Below are 17,498 nucleotides of genomic sequence, written 5' to 3' on the forward strand. Positions count from 1 at the left end.
GTTTCTGTTACTATTTTTGTCAGTTGGTACGCTATCGGATTATTATTTTGATCGTTTTCTGTTTGTCTGTAGCCTATATTAGCTAGCAGTTATGGTATTTACATGTTCTTGTTTTCTATTATATATTTATTTTTCTTTTTGGAAATGTTTGTTCATGCTGGTTCATGGTGAGTCTGAATGATATGTCTCAACAATCGTTTTTATGCTACACCGTACATTTGAATTGCAAGTCTCTGGCAACGGTAGTGAAAACAGAAAAATTATTTGAAACGCTGTTTTAAATACCTTTAATTTAAAATCTGTAATGAACTAATAAATATGAATGTCAAAATATTTCCAGTTTAATATTTATTTGTTTTTTAAATCAGGAAGTTAAGCTCTTTAATTCAATTTTTTTCTAGTTTTCGGCATTTAACAAGTAATATATTTTTCGTATTGGATATAAATAATATTTTAAACAGATATTTGTCTGTCATTATGATTCTTCCCAACCAACAACTTTTAATATTAAAAGTAATAGTATCTAAGAAGTAATCTGTAATAGACAAAAGATAAATCTTAGGTCAATCTTTTGCACGCACATCTCTGATTTGAAATAGACTAATTAAGAGAAATAGAACATCTGTAGTCACACTTATAGTTTATGATAAACATTCGACAAACTGTTTCAGTTATCTCAGCAGCTAACAGCGTTTAACAATTTGCACAATATTTTTCTTACACATAAAACTCATATTTCAGATAAATTTATGTTACCATCAAAGTTTCACCCGGCTGAAATGTTCTTGTATAGAACAAGAGAGTTTCGCATACTTAAAACTGGAAATTCATAATATAACAGTTAGGTGGAAACTGATAAAATATCTGAATTTTATGACAATAAAAGCAAGTGATCAACCGAAACACAAAAAATATTTTCTTTCATAACACTTATTCCCGTCACATTATATCTGGATAGCTTTGCGAGTTCTTTTAAACCGTAACCAACACTATTAAATAATTTTCCATGAAACACATATGATGGTCAGGGCAAAATAATAATAATAATAACGTTCCGAAAACTGATTAATTACAAATAGATTAGTACTCAAAGAAGAATTTTATTATCATTATTCACATAAAAAGATTTGTTTGTTTTTGAATTTCGCGTAAAGCTACTCAAGGGCTATCTGCGCTAGTTGTCCCTAATTTAGCAGTGTAAGACTAGAGAGAAGGCTGTTAGTCATCATCACCCCACTAACTCTTGGGCTACTCTTTTACCAACGAGTAGTGGGATTGACTGTAACATTATAACGCCCCTACGGCTGAAAGGGCGAGCATGTTTGGTGCGACGGGGATTTGAACCCACGACTCTCAGATTACGAGTCGAACGCATTAATCCACCTGGCCATGCCACGCCCCACATAAAAAAGACAGAAACAACATATCTTACATTAAAATTGAAAAATATAGTTTATTTGTCCGAAAGTTTAAGAGCAAAGGTAAACAGATGTTGCCTGAAACTGTCTCCTCTGATTTTGAACTTACAGACAAGAGAAAAGACAACTAATCGTACCCCAAGTCACGCAGATGTATGTTTGCAGACTATCACCGCTAGAAAGTTGGTTTTGATATCCGTAGTGGGCAGGGCATAGATAACTCATTATGTAGCTTTGTGGTTAATTCTAAAGAAACAAACAATACCTTTCACCGCCGTCTGTTGAGATACTACTCTTATAGGCCAAAGTCCGAGCTTCCGAAAAACTTCCGTCGAACTTAGTAAAAGCTCTCGGCATTAATACTCGTTCAGTTAACAAGAGCAAATACAACGTTGGTACAACAGAGTCAGTTTTGTTTGTTCTATGTTAAAATGGACAGGTAGATAAATGTTGTTAACAAGTATGACAGAAATCCTGAGCGATGTTCTGATTGCATTAACCCAATGGTTTCCAAATTGGCAAGTTGCTTAGGGTGTCGAGAGAGTTTCGCTAAACGAAGAATGATTAAGTCAATAAAAAATTTTAACAATACATATATATATATGTATATTGCGTGTTGCTATAAACATTCTGCGAAAATTACGGTAAGTGGGCTAAGATGTTGTCAGTGGTAAAAATTTGGAAACTACTAGACTACGTCTGATAAAGCAAGGGCAGTAAATAATAAATCTATTCAGTTACGTAAATTGTGAGTTATAAAACAAAATAAATCCACGTGAATTAATTTATGAAATAAAATTTGCTTTACTTCAGTGAAAAATGTATTTTAAATCATTGCTGTTTTTAGGTATATAATTCATATTTACATTAAATTAACTTTAGTTTATGAAATGATCATGAAAAAATAATGAAGTATTAAAACATTCTATAAGATGTCGCTGTCGCCCTTTCAGAGAAAATGTGTGAAACTGTCGAAGAGAAATCGATTTTGAGGTTTGTTTTTGTATTTTCAATTTTTCTTTTAATGTCTAAGCTGTAACGTTAGACTGAGTTTAGTGTGACTTAAATTTAAGAAAGTTTGTAAATTTATAAACAATACGTGGTACATAATAATAATTATAGACATTGTAAACATCGACTGATTAAATTAATAACCTGGTCATGCATGTGACAGAGCTATCGTTTAAAGTCAGGAGGTTTTTTGTTAATCGTCATGTTTTCGGAACAAAATGTAATAACTTAGAAGTGTTTGCGTGTAATTTGCTGTTATTTTACCAAATGCTAGCCATATATTGTTTAAGTAATGCTTCTTTTGCCATGTATTTAAATAAACAAAGGAATTGAGTGCGTGAAATTTATTATCATCTATTACATGTCAATGCATATCACAATATCATCTATCTTATAAGCACTGATCACTAATCCATCAAAGACGTATTTGCATACTGGTCTTTGTCAGTGGTTCAAGTAGTCTTGGCAGCCCTTACAATGTCAGTTCTTGGATTGTACTAGAAACTATCACAATGGTTGTTAATTTTTACACTGAGGAGACTACGAATGGTCTTTTCATCTAGGTCAGTGGTTCCCATCCTTTGTTATGCCCCACACCCTAAAAAATTTTAACATGTTCTCACATTCCCTCACAATAATTATTTATTTAAGAATAAAGGTGAAGGTGGCCAAAACAAATGTTATCTTGCACCCCCTGGTACACTATCTCGCACCCCTTGTTGGGAACAACTGATCTAGGTTGTCTCTGGAATTGGTTTGGATTTTCCTCAGGATAGAAAATGCCCTCTCAGTGTCAGCAGTTGAATGGGGCAGAGTCAGCATCACCTTGCTCAACTGGCAAAGAAGGCCATACTGCATCTTTCCACCTGGTAACTTAAGCTTTCTCGTGGAATTCCAAAACTAAGTCAAGATGGTGTACTAGTCATCAAATTTAGGGAGGTCAGCATTTGAAGTAAGGATGTAGTCTTTTACTTGATCTTCCAATGGGCTGTTTTTTTTCTAAAGAGACTGGCATAAAATCATTAAATAGATTGGCAACTGTAAAGCAAAAATCAAAAGATTACAAAGAGTTCCACATGTACTTGAAAAATACCAATGTTATAGTACTTTCATAGGAACTCATATTCTTTTTGTTAAATAAAAAACAAAAAGTATTCAAGCTTACCATCTTCTGTAGTAATTTTTGTCTCTAGTCTTTGGATTCAGGTATAAGAGGGCCTGTAGTACTGGGTCCTTGAATGGAAACTTTTCTATTCCAGTGGACATGTTTGTTCATTCTGATTCATGGTAAGTCTGGAAGATATTCCTCAATTGTTTTTGATCTACATGGTACACTTGAATTGCAAGCAAAAAAAAGGATTCATCTTTAACTTAAATTCAATGTCTTTTGTTTTAAAACTTTGTAAAATCATAAAAATTGACAACTGTACATATCTTATGTAAAATAATTTCTACTTACTTAAATTATGATGAATAATTATATTTGATACTTTTATACTTTTAACTTTCAAATTCTTAACACTGCTTTTTTATTAAACTACAATACATACCTGAAGAATTTGCTGGCTACAGTTGAGGAAAGCTCATAATTCTCCTTGAAGTACTCTCTGGCTGTTCAACCAATGGCAATTTGTCATTATCCAGCTTTTTGTCTGTCAGTTTGTAGTCAACTTTTGTGATATCATCCTTCTCTATGATTGCTTTGGCATTGACAAGTCTGCCCATCAGTTTGCATAATAGGCAGATTATCTCTGTGTGCAGGAAGCTAACCTTAAATAATTAACAGACATTATAAATAACATGAATTAATTTATCAGTTTTCAAATTACCATGTAATTCATTATTCACATGTAATCTTACTTGGAACATAACATTTAAATTATTGAGAACTGGAATGATCAAATTCAAGAAGGGATAGTAAAGTAAAGCCACATCTCCACTCAGTAGAAACTTGGTACAGCACATTACACGGCCATGTTCCTCCATGTCTGGGTGACTCTAGAAATAGGAATGCAGTGCTGGCTACTGTTGAAGCTACCTGGTTCCACAGTGCTTCAACAGCTTCATTAGTTCTGTATCGGTCCTGGAAACTGCTGCACTCCTCTTTGTGCTTGGAACTGAAAATACACATACTATTAACACAACATTCCACACTTAGTCTGATAAAAAGAAAGCAATTTGAAACCTTTTAATTTCCTCTTTTTCATATTTTTCTTTATTGTAAACTCTTAGAATATTTTATTGATATATTTATGATAAAAAAAGACATGAACTAGGAGGTCATCAACTAGTAGTGGAAATGTATTCTCACTCAGCCTTTTGGGTGCAGATGTAGGCTAGGTGGCATACACAGCCGACATTGAACACATTAGGGTTCATCTCTTGTGTTCTTATTAGAATGCTTTTGTTTTCCCCACCATGATGTTACAATTATCCTATGAGAAGCCTACACAGTGGTCCATGGAATATCTATCACTAAAATCAAGATTAAAAAGTTAAGTATCTGATGTTAAGACTTCTTAATGTTTACATCATAATTGTAATTTTATGATGAAATAATGAAAATTGTTACAAAGTATCTTGGTGAACTGACATGGTCAAAAGAATAGAGGTTGAATTTCTAATTAAATTATCAAAAACTAGCTTGATATACTTACATGAATACCTTATTTAGGCATACAGAGATATTCTCGCTGGTGCCAACGTTGCATGTCGGTATCCTAACGAAGTGAGTGCATCTGGTTGTGCATACGCACAAGTATATTTAGCTTGCTGTTGTCACTTTTGTCATTGCTCTCCTTGATCGTGATGGAAAACTTTTCATTATGTCCCAGTGTCGTATTAATGCCTGTGTAATATGTGGGTCATCTTGGTCCTCTTGCAGGAAAACATTTATGCCTTGGAAGAATCTGGAAACATCACTTTCACAAGTTACGTGAAATGGTCCACTATGGTGAAGAGAAGGTTGTGCTCAACAATGAAGTTGGCAAACAGAATCTCAGAAAGGGCTACTTTGTCCACATTACTGTTGTTTCTGCCAAACATTGAGATCAAGCAATGATGGAGCTGATGACACAGCATCATGCTTATGTTTGTGGGATGGGGTCTGGGTGTGTCTAGTGTCATCATTCCTGCCACCATAACAAATCCTGAAGTTAAGTTTACAGAAATTACAATGGGCATAGTCTGTCCCCTTCTCAATTGATGTATACTACCTAAGAGGAGATAAAATAAGTTTTATTTATAGTTAGTATGTATAAAATAATACAACAAAACTCATACAAGCTTTTAACCAACAAACATTAAAAGTAAAACAAAATCACCTGAATTTCATTATCCGTGCTTTATTGAATTTGCTGCTGAAGTACTCCATCTGTTTAGCAGGTGACAATTCTGAAGAAGGAGATAACACACTTTTAGGCATCTTGAAAATTCATTGATGTCCTATTGTTAAATAAACACAGGTGTACACACACCACCAACTGCAGATTGCATGTGCAGACACTGATGTGGATGATTTTGCGAAGGTATGTGCTGTTAGGGATTTGTATTAATTTGTTGGAAAACTCAGTGTGATCCCATTACTATGGAAAGTTCTAAAAAATTCTAAAAGGTTTTTGAAAATTCTTGTAAGCTCTACAACATTCTAGAAAGTTCTCTATCAGCTACTCAGCACTAAGTCTACCTGGATGTTCTGGAAAATGGGCAGATTTGAAAATTTCATTACCCAGGTATCAAAAGCAAACTTTGAAGAGAAAAATAGGGTTTTTTTTCATTTACGTTAGGCATAAGCAATTGGGAAATAACACTTTCTTCCCAGAAACAAAAAAAAAAGTAAAAATTTTGTTACATAGTGTAATAATCACACAGGTATGGGTTATTCCATGTCAAATCATCCAGAGGGCTGCAGAGGACCCCTACAGAATGCCTTGAAAAAATTCACATGTGCTCATCTACCCATGTAATGAAAAATTGCCAAAAATTAGATCAATATTTCTAATAGTTTCTGATATGCAGCCCTGTAAAATTTAATTTTTTTTATATTTGGCAACTTCATTTTCAGGCAACTTTAGCATCTTTAAGCTGCAAGAGTAATGGTGGTAGAAAGCTGAAATTTGCTACACTGACTGAATTAATCTCACAGATTAAAAAAAGAACCAACAGATGTAGAATTTGACAATGGTTAATCATTAGTTATCTTACATTCATGTATAAATAAAGCTAACAAAGTGAATTATCTCATCAAATGTAAATTCAAAAACAACAGCAATATAATAATACTACAATGATACGATGAACTAAAAAGTTGCTTTTTCAGAGATAAAGAAGAAAAGAAAGAATGTTCATGTATATGTGTTTCTGAATGTATATGACCTGTAGTAATTAAAAATGTTATTTTAAAAACTATAAAGTGTAATTTATGTAATAAACCAATTTAGTGCAGTAGTGAGTAGATACAAAACTGTCAAAAGTAGCTAAACCAGACATTAAAATTATCACTCCAATACACATAATAGCTAGAAACAGCAATTAAATTATCAGACTGTAAGAAGTATTTGAGAGGTCAAATATTTTTGATTTGAATAAATAATGTCATTTAAAAATCTGATTTAATAAAAGATGCTTAGATGAGAAGATGCTACCACATAGGAACATATAAAAGGACAGACAAGAATATGGAATTAGTTACAATATCACCATTGGCAAAACTAACAAATAATCTAAGAAAACAAAATGTTAGTGATGTGTTCTTTTAGCTGAAAAACAATCTTTTTTTTATTTCTGTATGTATTAAATAATGATATTAAAAAAACTTGAAAACATTGATATTGATAGATAATGTGTTGGGTTATAGTGGTAATTACCTAATTAATAGAACACAAAATGAAAATTTTTTTTGTTGAAGACTGTGAGATGTCTCAGCTAGCTTTTAGAATTTTTAACCACAGTATAACAGCTCATAGAATGGCTTCAAGTTTGTTTGTTTTTTATTCAAGTACGAACTTTTAGTTCATAGCTCCATCATCTCTTGACAGATTTTGAGTTTTAATTAAAATTTTTGTACTTGGGATGGCCTCCCTTTTGATTGATGCATTTGACTGTGCATGAGGTCTCATATTAATTTACTTTAATCCTGCCCAAAAGAATTTTAAATTTGAGAGTGGGCTGGTGAGTAGTAAAATTGAATTGGGTATATGCTCATTCTACGTACATTATCGCTAGTGCACAAAAAGGTGTCGTGGCATAAATTACTCTAATCCTGCATTAAAGAATTTCAAGTGCACATCTATTGAGAATTTCCTTTTGTTTTTTTCTGTATGTTTTTAAAAAAGGATATTAGCAATATTCATTACCCTGAGCATTTTAAGAGAAACATAATTGACCAAAATTACATAGAAATTAATCCTTGATACTAAATTAAAAGGTTAAAAGTAGATAAAGAACAGCTACCAGAGTTTTTCTCTGGGTTTCAAAGAAAGCCTAAGATCAGTTCTATAAACTTGTTACTTTTATTTTTGGTAGGTAAATAGGTAGTGGGTAGATATTCAAGAATTGGAGAGTTTGTAATGATACCCATACTTTTAAAAGGGGTACTAAATAATATCCTAGGAGATATGGGCCAGCTGCCCTTTCTTTCATAATGAAATATATTATGAAGTCAATACAAGTTCACCAAAACAAAATCTTGCCTTACTAATCTGTTACTATTTTTAACATTTTGACAAGAAAATGAAAAATGTGCAGACTTTGTGTATTTCTGTATTCAAAAAGCATTGGATAATGTTCCATACAAAATTTTAAGAAAATCACCTTGCTAGAAGTTTTGGAAAGACTAGTTCATTGGGTTGTAGATTATTAGATGGAAGAAAGCAAAAGTTATTATTAATGGAATCTATTAAACCTGAACCCTTGTTATTAGTGGAATGCTGTAGTGTTCAGTAGTTGGTATTTTGCTTTTGCATTAAAGATATTGATAGTAGTTACTAATTTAGTAGTCTGCTGATGACAATAACCACAGGATATTTCTAGCTGTGTTGAGAGTGTTGATATATTGCAGAATAACTGGGTAACTTGACGAGTTGAACAGATATATTTTGTAAATGTCCTTTATTTATGTTAAGTGTGAAGTAATGAATTTGAGTTGTTACAACAAAAATTTAAAGACAAAAGAGGCTCTGTTGGCTCATGTCCCATCCACTAAACTAAATCTTAAAGCAAAAACATGTATATAAATCCATTTTATAAACTCTAGATTCATTATAACAGTCGTGTATGAAAACAACCAATTCCAAAGGTCAAGAACCCTGTTATAATAATATAAATGTCCTGGCTGAAGATTGCCACTATCCAACAAAAACTTTTTGTGCCCCATACCCTACAGTTCTCACCATTACATAAAAAGAAAAAAAAAAAGATGCTAGAGCATAATCAGTTCCTTTAAAAACTTCAGTCATATCCCTTCTAACTTCTTTTTTGAAGAGATCTTAACATGCCCTTTTATAACAACCTTTCCATCCTGGCAGAACTACTCTGAACATTTTTTCAATTATTCAGTGCCCTTCCTAGGTAGTAAGCCCAGGAATGAACAGTTTTCCAAATGATGTCTTACCAGTTATCTATTTAATGAAATTTTAACCTTCTTTAGATGTATGTTCAATACTTCTGTCAATATAACCAAAAATCCTATTTGCCCTACCATTAGCAATAGCTTGGATGGCTTCAGAGACTAATCAACCAAAATGACAAAAAATTTTCTTGTATAATATTGTTAAGATTATTCCTATCAAAATTATACGTATCATTTAACTTACAGTAACCCACGTTCATTATTTTGTTATAATTTAATACCATCTGTCAAATAATCCAAATTGTTATTTTCAAAGCAGTGGCACGTCCTCACAGTCAGCAACACCCAAAACCTTATCAGCAGATTTAAGCACTTTATTAACCATTCCTCCATCTGTGTCATTAATGTAAACCTAAAAAAAAGTAAAAGTCCTATTACTGACTCTTAGGCACTACACTTGAGACATTAATCCTGTGTGACTTACTCCATTTATAAAAACTCACCATTTTCTTCCATCCAGCTATTTTTATTTCTAATGAGCTAACTTATCTGACACTTTTGGAGACAAAGTACCTTTTATGTAACATTTTGTAAAATGCTACTTGAAAAAAAAAGTTTCCAAATCCACACTTTTGTCTTCATTTACATAAGGTATAACCTCTCCAAATAATGTTCACACTGTTAGCAAGGTAAAATTTTCCAATAATGAAAACATACCTATTAAACAAATTTTTAGCTTGTACCACACATTTGATGCAAGTGGGAATCCACTCAATAGCACGACTGAAGAAAAGACATGTTGGTGAATGTCATTCAAGCTGCTGAAGTACTATTCTGTTGCTGTTAGTAAAGCTAATATAATTTGAGATATGCTTATTGATTACAAGTCAAAATACTTCATTCCCTTTATAAACAATCATTAATTAATAATAACTTAAATAAAATACTGTGTACAGTTGTTATCATTATTTAAGAAATGATATTCACTTATTGAAAAAGTTTCAAATGAGGGCCACTATTGAAAAGATTTTAGAGTTATAGAGATAAGTTAAAATATATTCTTTTAAGAAAATGAGAGTAAAACCTTATCTTATTAAAGACCTCTGATTATGTTGTACTATATTCTGAAGAAAATGAAAAGTGGAATTCTGACACAGTACATTACCTCTGCCCACACACATATAGCTATTTTCATGAAAAATGTTTTTCCACGACACAAACTTCACACTCCCACATATTTCGTGAGTATAATGGTTCAACTGCATTTTGTGACAACCTTCTACCAATAGGAGTGTGACAGACTGTCCTATTGGAATTATATTTTTTGTATAAGAAAATTATAACTTCCAATATGGTGCATTACCTCCACTCACATATATAGCTATTCTCATTTAGTTCTGCCCTCTATATGCATTTTTTTTTTGCATGCCACACATTTTATACTCTATGTACCCCATAATTATCATGATTCAGCTTTGTCTTGGAGGCAAATCATCATGTTACAACCCTCCCTGAACAGGAGTGCAGTATACTTTCTTGATGCCTGCGATACCAAAGTTTTAGTTCTTGTTAGGCAGTGCTCTAGTCAGGGCATGCTTTGATTTTACTCTTACTCTTCCCTTATAAAGTGGAAATATTTATATTTTTGACTACTATTTTATTTTTTAAATTTTCAGTAATAACACTATGTGACAAAATTTTTACTTTTTCTTGTTCTTAGGCAGAAAGTGTTATTTCCCAATTGTTTTTGCCTAAAGTAAATGGAAAAGACCTATTTTTCTCTTCAAACTTTGCTTTTGTGACCTGGGTAATGGAATTTTCAAATTTACCCATTTTACAGAACATTTCAGGAAGATTCAGTGCTGAGTAGCTAATAGAGAATTTTCTCAAACTTACAAGAAGTTTCTAGAATGTTGTAGAAGCTTCAAAACTGTGCTGCTGCATAACAGAGCTCTTCCCCTGGCTCATTTGGTGCACCTCAAAGAGGAATACAACAGCGTCAAGAACTTGCTAGAAGCCTTGAAGTATGATGAGTTTGGCTGGGAGGTTATCGGAGTCTTTGAAATGGTGGCATTCATGATGGGTCTCCAATGAGGCTTTATCAAGTTTCCTTGTTATCTTTGCCTTTGGGACAGCAGGGACACTGCAGTGCACAGGCCACAACGGATCAAGTTCTCTGTGGGGAGGCACAATGTCAAGTGTGAGCCACTAGTGGACCTCCAGAAGGTGTTTTTCCCACCATTGCACATAAAATTGGGTCTTATGAAACAATCTGTCACAGCTATTGATAAGGAGTCTGCAGCATTCAAGTACCTCGGAGACTTCTTCCCTAAGCTGTCTGAGGCAAAAGTCAAAGTTGGTGTCTTCGTTCGACCACAAATAAAGAAGATCCTAGATTGCACGGAATTCCCCAAGAAGTTCAGTAGGAAGGAAAAAAAAGCTTTGTCACATTGGTTCAGGACTTCTTGGGCAATCACAAGGCTGAAAATTATGTAGAACTGGTTGAGGCTCTGGTGAAGAACTGTGGCGAAATAGTCTGCAGGATGTCCCTGAAAGTTCACATCCTTGATGCTTATTTTGATAAATTTTAGGAGAACATAGGAGCATACTCAGAGAAGCAAGGCAAGTGCTTCCACCAAGATATACTGGACTTTGAGTGCCACTACCAAAGAGCATATAACGAAAACATAATGGGAGACTATATTTGGGGGCTGATACGTGAAAGTGATTTACATTACAGTTTCAAATCTTAAAAAAATACTCACTTCTAAATATTTTTGTATAACTTTAGTATAAATACATGTAAATCTTGTTTTATTTAGATCTTATGTAAATGAAAATGTGCAAATTTGCCCATTTTAACATAGAAAATAGGTTAATTTCTAAATTTCATTATCCAGGTCACAAAAGCAAAGTTTGAAGGGAATAATGGCTGTTTTCTGTACTTTTACGACATAAGCAATTAAGAAATAACACATACTATCCAGGAACAAAATTTGTGTTACATAGTGTAATTCCTTTTTTAAAATAGTTTTTAAACTTTTTATGATATTATGATGAATACTAAAATTCATGTTAACACTTCAGAGGTTCTACTACCTTGCTGTCAGCACAATTACCCAGGCTTCAGATAGAGAGAGCTTGACTGAGAAATTTTCTGCCTTAATTCTTCAGAAGATTGAATATTTTCTAAGCTGATCTTCTTCCAAACTTCCTCCTAAATCTGCTGATTCTTTTTGTAATGATGAGGGGTTTAATAGCCTTTTTCTTCTCTCAATTACACCATGCCTCTCTGCACTTCTCCTGCAGAATTTGCTATTTCTAATTCAGCCTTTTCACACATGATTTCTCAGATTTGTTTCATTTTATTTATTTTCCCAATTTCTTAAAATCCTGTTCCTTCCTTATAACATGACACTCCTTCCTCCAAGTATTTTGTTTTTCTTCTTTTTAATGCTGTTATGGTTCATGCTGAACATTTTTGTTCTTGACTCTTTGATTGCCAGTTATCAACCTGCATTATCTTGCACATTCATCCTTACTGAGTTTGTATTTGTATCTCAGAATGGCTAGTATGAGTATTATCTCTTTTATTGATAAGAGGAGAACAATGTTTTGACCTTCCTAGGTCATCTTCATCTTTCTTAACCTGAAGATGACCTAGGCAGGTTGAAACTTTGTTCTCTCCTTATCAGTAAAAGTGATAATACCAATACCGATTGTTTTGAGATACATTTTTATTTTAAGTGAGTTTTTCGTCATCAAGAATGAGTTTGCATCTGTCTTCCACTCTCCCATGTTGCTTTTGTTGTTTTGTTCATTTTTCCCTTTCCACTCCTCCCCACCCTGTATCTTTCTTCGATTGGAACCTCAGTGTTCACCTTCATGCTCTGACTTTTCTTCTGTGTGAACCTTTATATTCATGTTCCTGGTGTCATCTTTCATTAAAATTCCTAATCCTCATGTTAGTGGCTTGTGACTGGCAATGATCTGAGAACTTTATGACTGACACTGTAAACATTTCCTGTGTTTTCCTCTTTCCTTGCCATTTGTTTTTTGCCCAAGACTTCTGCTGCTAGGGAGGAAAATTTCACTTTTTACATCACATACCCATTTCTTGCTTAATGGATTTTTGTTTACCTCCAGTCAATATTTTTTTTATTTACAGAAGCCTTTATGCAAGTATATTATGGATCCAACTTCGTGGAAAGAGAGGTCTAGCTGGGGATATTTTTTTTAATGTTTACACTGTACATCTTGTGACAATGCTCTATGTCAGTTAAATTGTAGCTTTTTCCCTCTTTTCATCTTACCAGTTCCTAGTCACTGGGGTGGTGAACCATTGAGGTCTGTCCTCCTGAGTGAGGCATCATACCACTCAACTGCAAGTTAAGGCAGTGGCATTCTGTAGGTTTTGGTTGTATATACAAACACAGCAATTTGCTTTTTTCCAATATGGAATTCCACCTTCCTACCATCCTCAAGATGTGCATTCCCACTGGGTCTGGTGTTGGTTTGAGAAAACCTATCTTGATTAAAATCATGTGTTGATTTCATGGCACCCTTCCTACTGTGGACCTGAGGTACAATTCCAGATGCTGTTAGGTTTTTGTGTTAGTACTCTTTCACATCACATCTAGTTATATGTACTTATTTATTGCAGATTGCCCTTCAGGCTGAAACATTTATATCTGGATATGCAGAAGTGAGAGGTAGATGGATAACAGTGGATGTTGAAAATTTGCACCAATAAAGGGCAGTATTAATGAAGAAAAGCTATTTTGTGAGAGAGAGGGTAAGAATCTATTGGAAATATATTTTAAGTTTAGAAAAAAACATTTATGTTGGAGTATTACCTTCAGTCTTGGTTTCATTATTTTAAGAAGGACATTGAATTATTGGAAAGGTTTGAAAGGAGGGCTGTTAAGATGATATCTGTAATTGAAAAGTCTTAAAACAAAGAAAGTCTAAAATCTATGATTTTTTTTCTTCAAGGAAAGAGCTAAGGGGATCTGATTGAGGTGTTTAAGATTGCTAAGGGAATAGATAATTTTAAGGCATCAACTTTTTTTTTTTTTGTACTTACTGTTGAGAATGGTTGTACAAGGAAACAAAAGTGTAAGTTTTGATGGGGTTGGAGTTATCTTTGGCTGTGATAGTTTTACTTTTCCAGCAGAGTATATAGACTTTATAATGGGTTGCATTCAGATGTAGTGCATGCAATAAATTTATGGAGTTTAAAACAAAAATTTGATAAGTATTTAACTTGATAAGAGATGAACTTGAGCTGATATTTTGTAGTTTAGTTTATGGTACAGTACAGTGGACCAGTCGGCCTGTTGTTCCCTTCAAATGTCATATCTCTAAAATAGAGCCCTGTTTCCTATTTTCACTTATCTGCATAACTTTATTTTAACAAAAGGAGCAACTTTAAATATTTTTTTGGGTTGTTTATATAGGTTATTAGATTAGAAGTGTTGATAATACAATGTAAACCAATTTCAAATTATATTTTTAATAATTTTGTTTCTTTATTGTATAATAAAAGATGGATATCATAGGAATTTAAGTTCACATTTTAGGTCCAAAAAATATCTTTTTAAGAACTTCATGTATCCACAAACTTAAAACGTGTAATAGAGTTAATTAAATCTTTGGAATAATAAGTTGCAAAAAAAATTTACCTTATCTTCAGTTTTAATCAAACTAGTGAATTAAGCCTAAACAACTCTTAATATTATTAAAGAAAATAACTTGCAAAGATATTCCAGCAAGTGAAAGTTTGTACTTACAAATCATATTCAAGAGTACCAACCATAAGTATCTGTAGATTTATTTCAATTGGAAAAGAACTTAAATGATTGAAAAATTGGCATGTACATAAAAATAGGGGCTCAGTATTTTTGTTTGAAAGTGATTATGTTCATGTTCAGCATTAGCCATAGTTATTAAAGCTTTTGATGCCCAACACCAATGAAAAGAAAAATCCATAATCTTATATTTTCAAAGTGAATTTTTTGTGATTTCAGTATTTGAAAAAAGCTATAAAATATGTAGAAATGTCTCAGATACTGCTGTATTGATTGTAGAAATGTGGCATTAGTGAATTGATACAATAACTATGCAGTTTGAGTTTGGTGTTCATCTTCCACATTGTTTCACAACTGATTGTGTGTCATCTGTAAACATAGTTCTGTTCCATCTGAGTTTTTAACCTTTTCTACTGCTACAAAACATACATTGCATAATTAAGACTTTTTATCTGTATATAGCAATAACAGTTTAATTGAAAAAAATGCCCTTTGATGGTAGGGGGAAAAATATTTCCAATGAGAAACAGTGCCATTGCAAAGCTAAAGAGACCCTAGAAAATGTTACTATTTAACACTTGTTGATGAATAAAAATATCTTAGTATGCAAAATTATTTTAACATATTGAAAAGGATAAATATTAAGTAAATGTATTTTTTTAGATTCAGAAAATATCTTGAATACAAGAAATAGGACTATGTAACAAAGAATTGCAATATGAAAATTAACTAAGCTGGAAGAAATTCTGATGTTTCTAGTGGTGGTCTATATGCTTTATCACTGAACAGTACAGGATGTTAATATTTAGGCATTACATATAGCTTTCTGTTAGTCTATCTTATCTATTTCTTTCATTGTTAATAATGAGATTATAGACTGAAAATATATAAGGGCAATCTGTCACTGTATAAGCCTAGCAAAACTAACGTTTCTAAGTTAAGCTAAAACATTTTGTCTTTTTATGATATAGATTATTTTAATTTCATCATTAACTACTACAAACCAAAAGAATGAAAAACAGCACTTAATTCTGTTCTCAATATCATTATACTGTTTAAAATGCAGTTTTTAAGTTCAAAATTATGTATGTCTGTTGAGAATTATCATACTTTTTTTGATGTAGAGTTATGCTATATGTTAGGATTCATTACTGTACATCTATATGAACACAAAACTTACAAAACATCAGCATACCATAGTGCCTATTTTTCTTTTGAAGGGAGCAGTGATTTGAATTAATTTCTTTTTTGTCTGTTTTTGTGTTATTCCTTTTTTAGTGAATTATTTAGAAAGCTTTTCAAGATTCAATGCAAAATATATACATGTATCATATTTCAATTTGTTTGAATACAGCTTATTCTGTTAGTAAACTGGTAAATAATAACTGGATAAATTTTACATTTATTTTTGCTGCTTTTTATCAGGTTATAAACATTTTGATACCCATGTTTTACTTATGAGTGTTTGGTCATCAAAATAAATTCTAGCAATAAAAGTAGGGTGAGCACAAAATTCTGTGATAATATGGTAGCAAATAAGTAATAAAAGTACATTATAAATTGATGTTAGTAGTTTAATTATCTTATACTCAACAATCTTATATGCAGTTTATCTTTAGTGAATGCCCTAACAAATTTCTCATAATTAACTAAACACTTCTGCCTTAAAAATTTAAGTATGCTTCTAATACATAACCAATTCAGTGTAATTTCTAGTGAAGAAGATATTAATTACACTAACAATTACATTGCTAATGTCTTAAGCTTCTATTGTGAGCTACAAGTATTCAGTAGGAAATCCATCAGTAGTTAATACTAGCATTTGCTTTGAGTAGCACCTGCATCTGTATGCAAAATGTACAAGATATGTCTACATTTATCCTAATAGGCATGGTGATAATGTGTTTCAGGTATGAAGTTGTTCAGATGTGGCTATGATCAGTGCATGCAGACATAAGCAAGATTATCTAGTGGATGCATATGAAAGCTGTTAGCTTTTGTATGCATTTTAAGACAAGATACAGAATTGAACATGAAATTTTGACTTATGCATGTAATACTGTACATATGTAACTTGGTCATTTTAAACATGCAGTTTTCATCATTTCTGTACAAATTGTTTATTATTTTGTACTTTGTAAGCAGTTAAATAATTTTTTTTTTTAACTACCCAGATGTTTAGTCATAGTTAGATCATGTATTTGGATATCAAGTTATCGTTGGTTAATAAAATAATCCAATTTTACCAATCATTATATAATTTTCTTGTATGTTTGTTTATAGATGTATAGCAAAAGTTAACTTAGAGAAGAAAACTTCTGTGTGAAAATGTGGCTATTGACATATGAAGAAATGGCTACAACATACCAGGTTTGAAACTTATTTTTGCTAACAGAATATTTAGGAAATTAACTTTTTATTTTATATAATTATCTGTGTCTGTCTGTTTCAAAACTATCCTATCACATTCCAAATATGAGCAGTATTGAGATAAGACTATAGTAACATGTATTGTCAAATTTGATAGCACTGTTCCAGTTAAAAAGTGTAAGTAAAGGCAAGGAGGGATACGGCTATTTGAACCATTAAGGTCATCTGTACTTCAACTTGAAAGTAGCTTTTCATGTTTAATTCATTTTTATTAAACAGTTTCAAAAGCATTCAGATTGACAATACAAACTACATGTTTAA

The 17,498-nt window shown here is 32.3% G+C and overlaps 1 protein-coding gene across 4 annotated transcripts in view; it reads left to right on the forward strand.

Moving 5' to 3' along the window:
* Positions 1 to 2,354: 2,354 nt before the first annotated feature.
* The window catches only part of Dgkepsilon (diacylglycerol kinase epsilon), a 76,875-nt gene continuing 61,731 nt past the window's right edge, over positions 2,355 to 17,498 (forward strand). The window contains exons 1-4 of one of the 4 annotated variants that reach the window (XM_076455942.1): positions 2,361 to 2,411; positions 5,814 to 5,956; positions 13,661 to 13,792; positions 17,091 to 17,177. In XM_076455942.1, coding sequence (XP_076312057.1) covers positions 17,136 to 17,177 — 42 coding nt within the window. In that variant the 5' untranslated portion in view covers positions 2,361 to 2,411; positions 5,814 to 5,956; positions 13,661 to 13,792; positions 17,091 to 17,135. Of the gene's footprint in view, positions 2,412 to 5,813; positions 5,957 to 13,660; positions 13,793 to 17,090; positions 17,178 to 17,498 lie in introns of all 4 variants that reach the window. The other 3 variants (XM_076455941.1, XM_076455944.1, XM_076455943.1) reach the window with 3 other exon arrangements.

This window comes from Tachypleus tridentatus, chromosome 9 (genome assembly GCF_004210375.1).
Source record: "Tachypleus tridentatus isolate NWPU-2018 chromosome 9, ASM421037v1, whole genome shotgun sequence".
Lineage (NCBI taxonomy): Eukaryota > Metazoa > Arthropoda > Merostomata > Xiphosura > Limulidae > Tachypleus > Tachypleus tridentatus.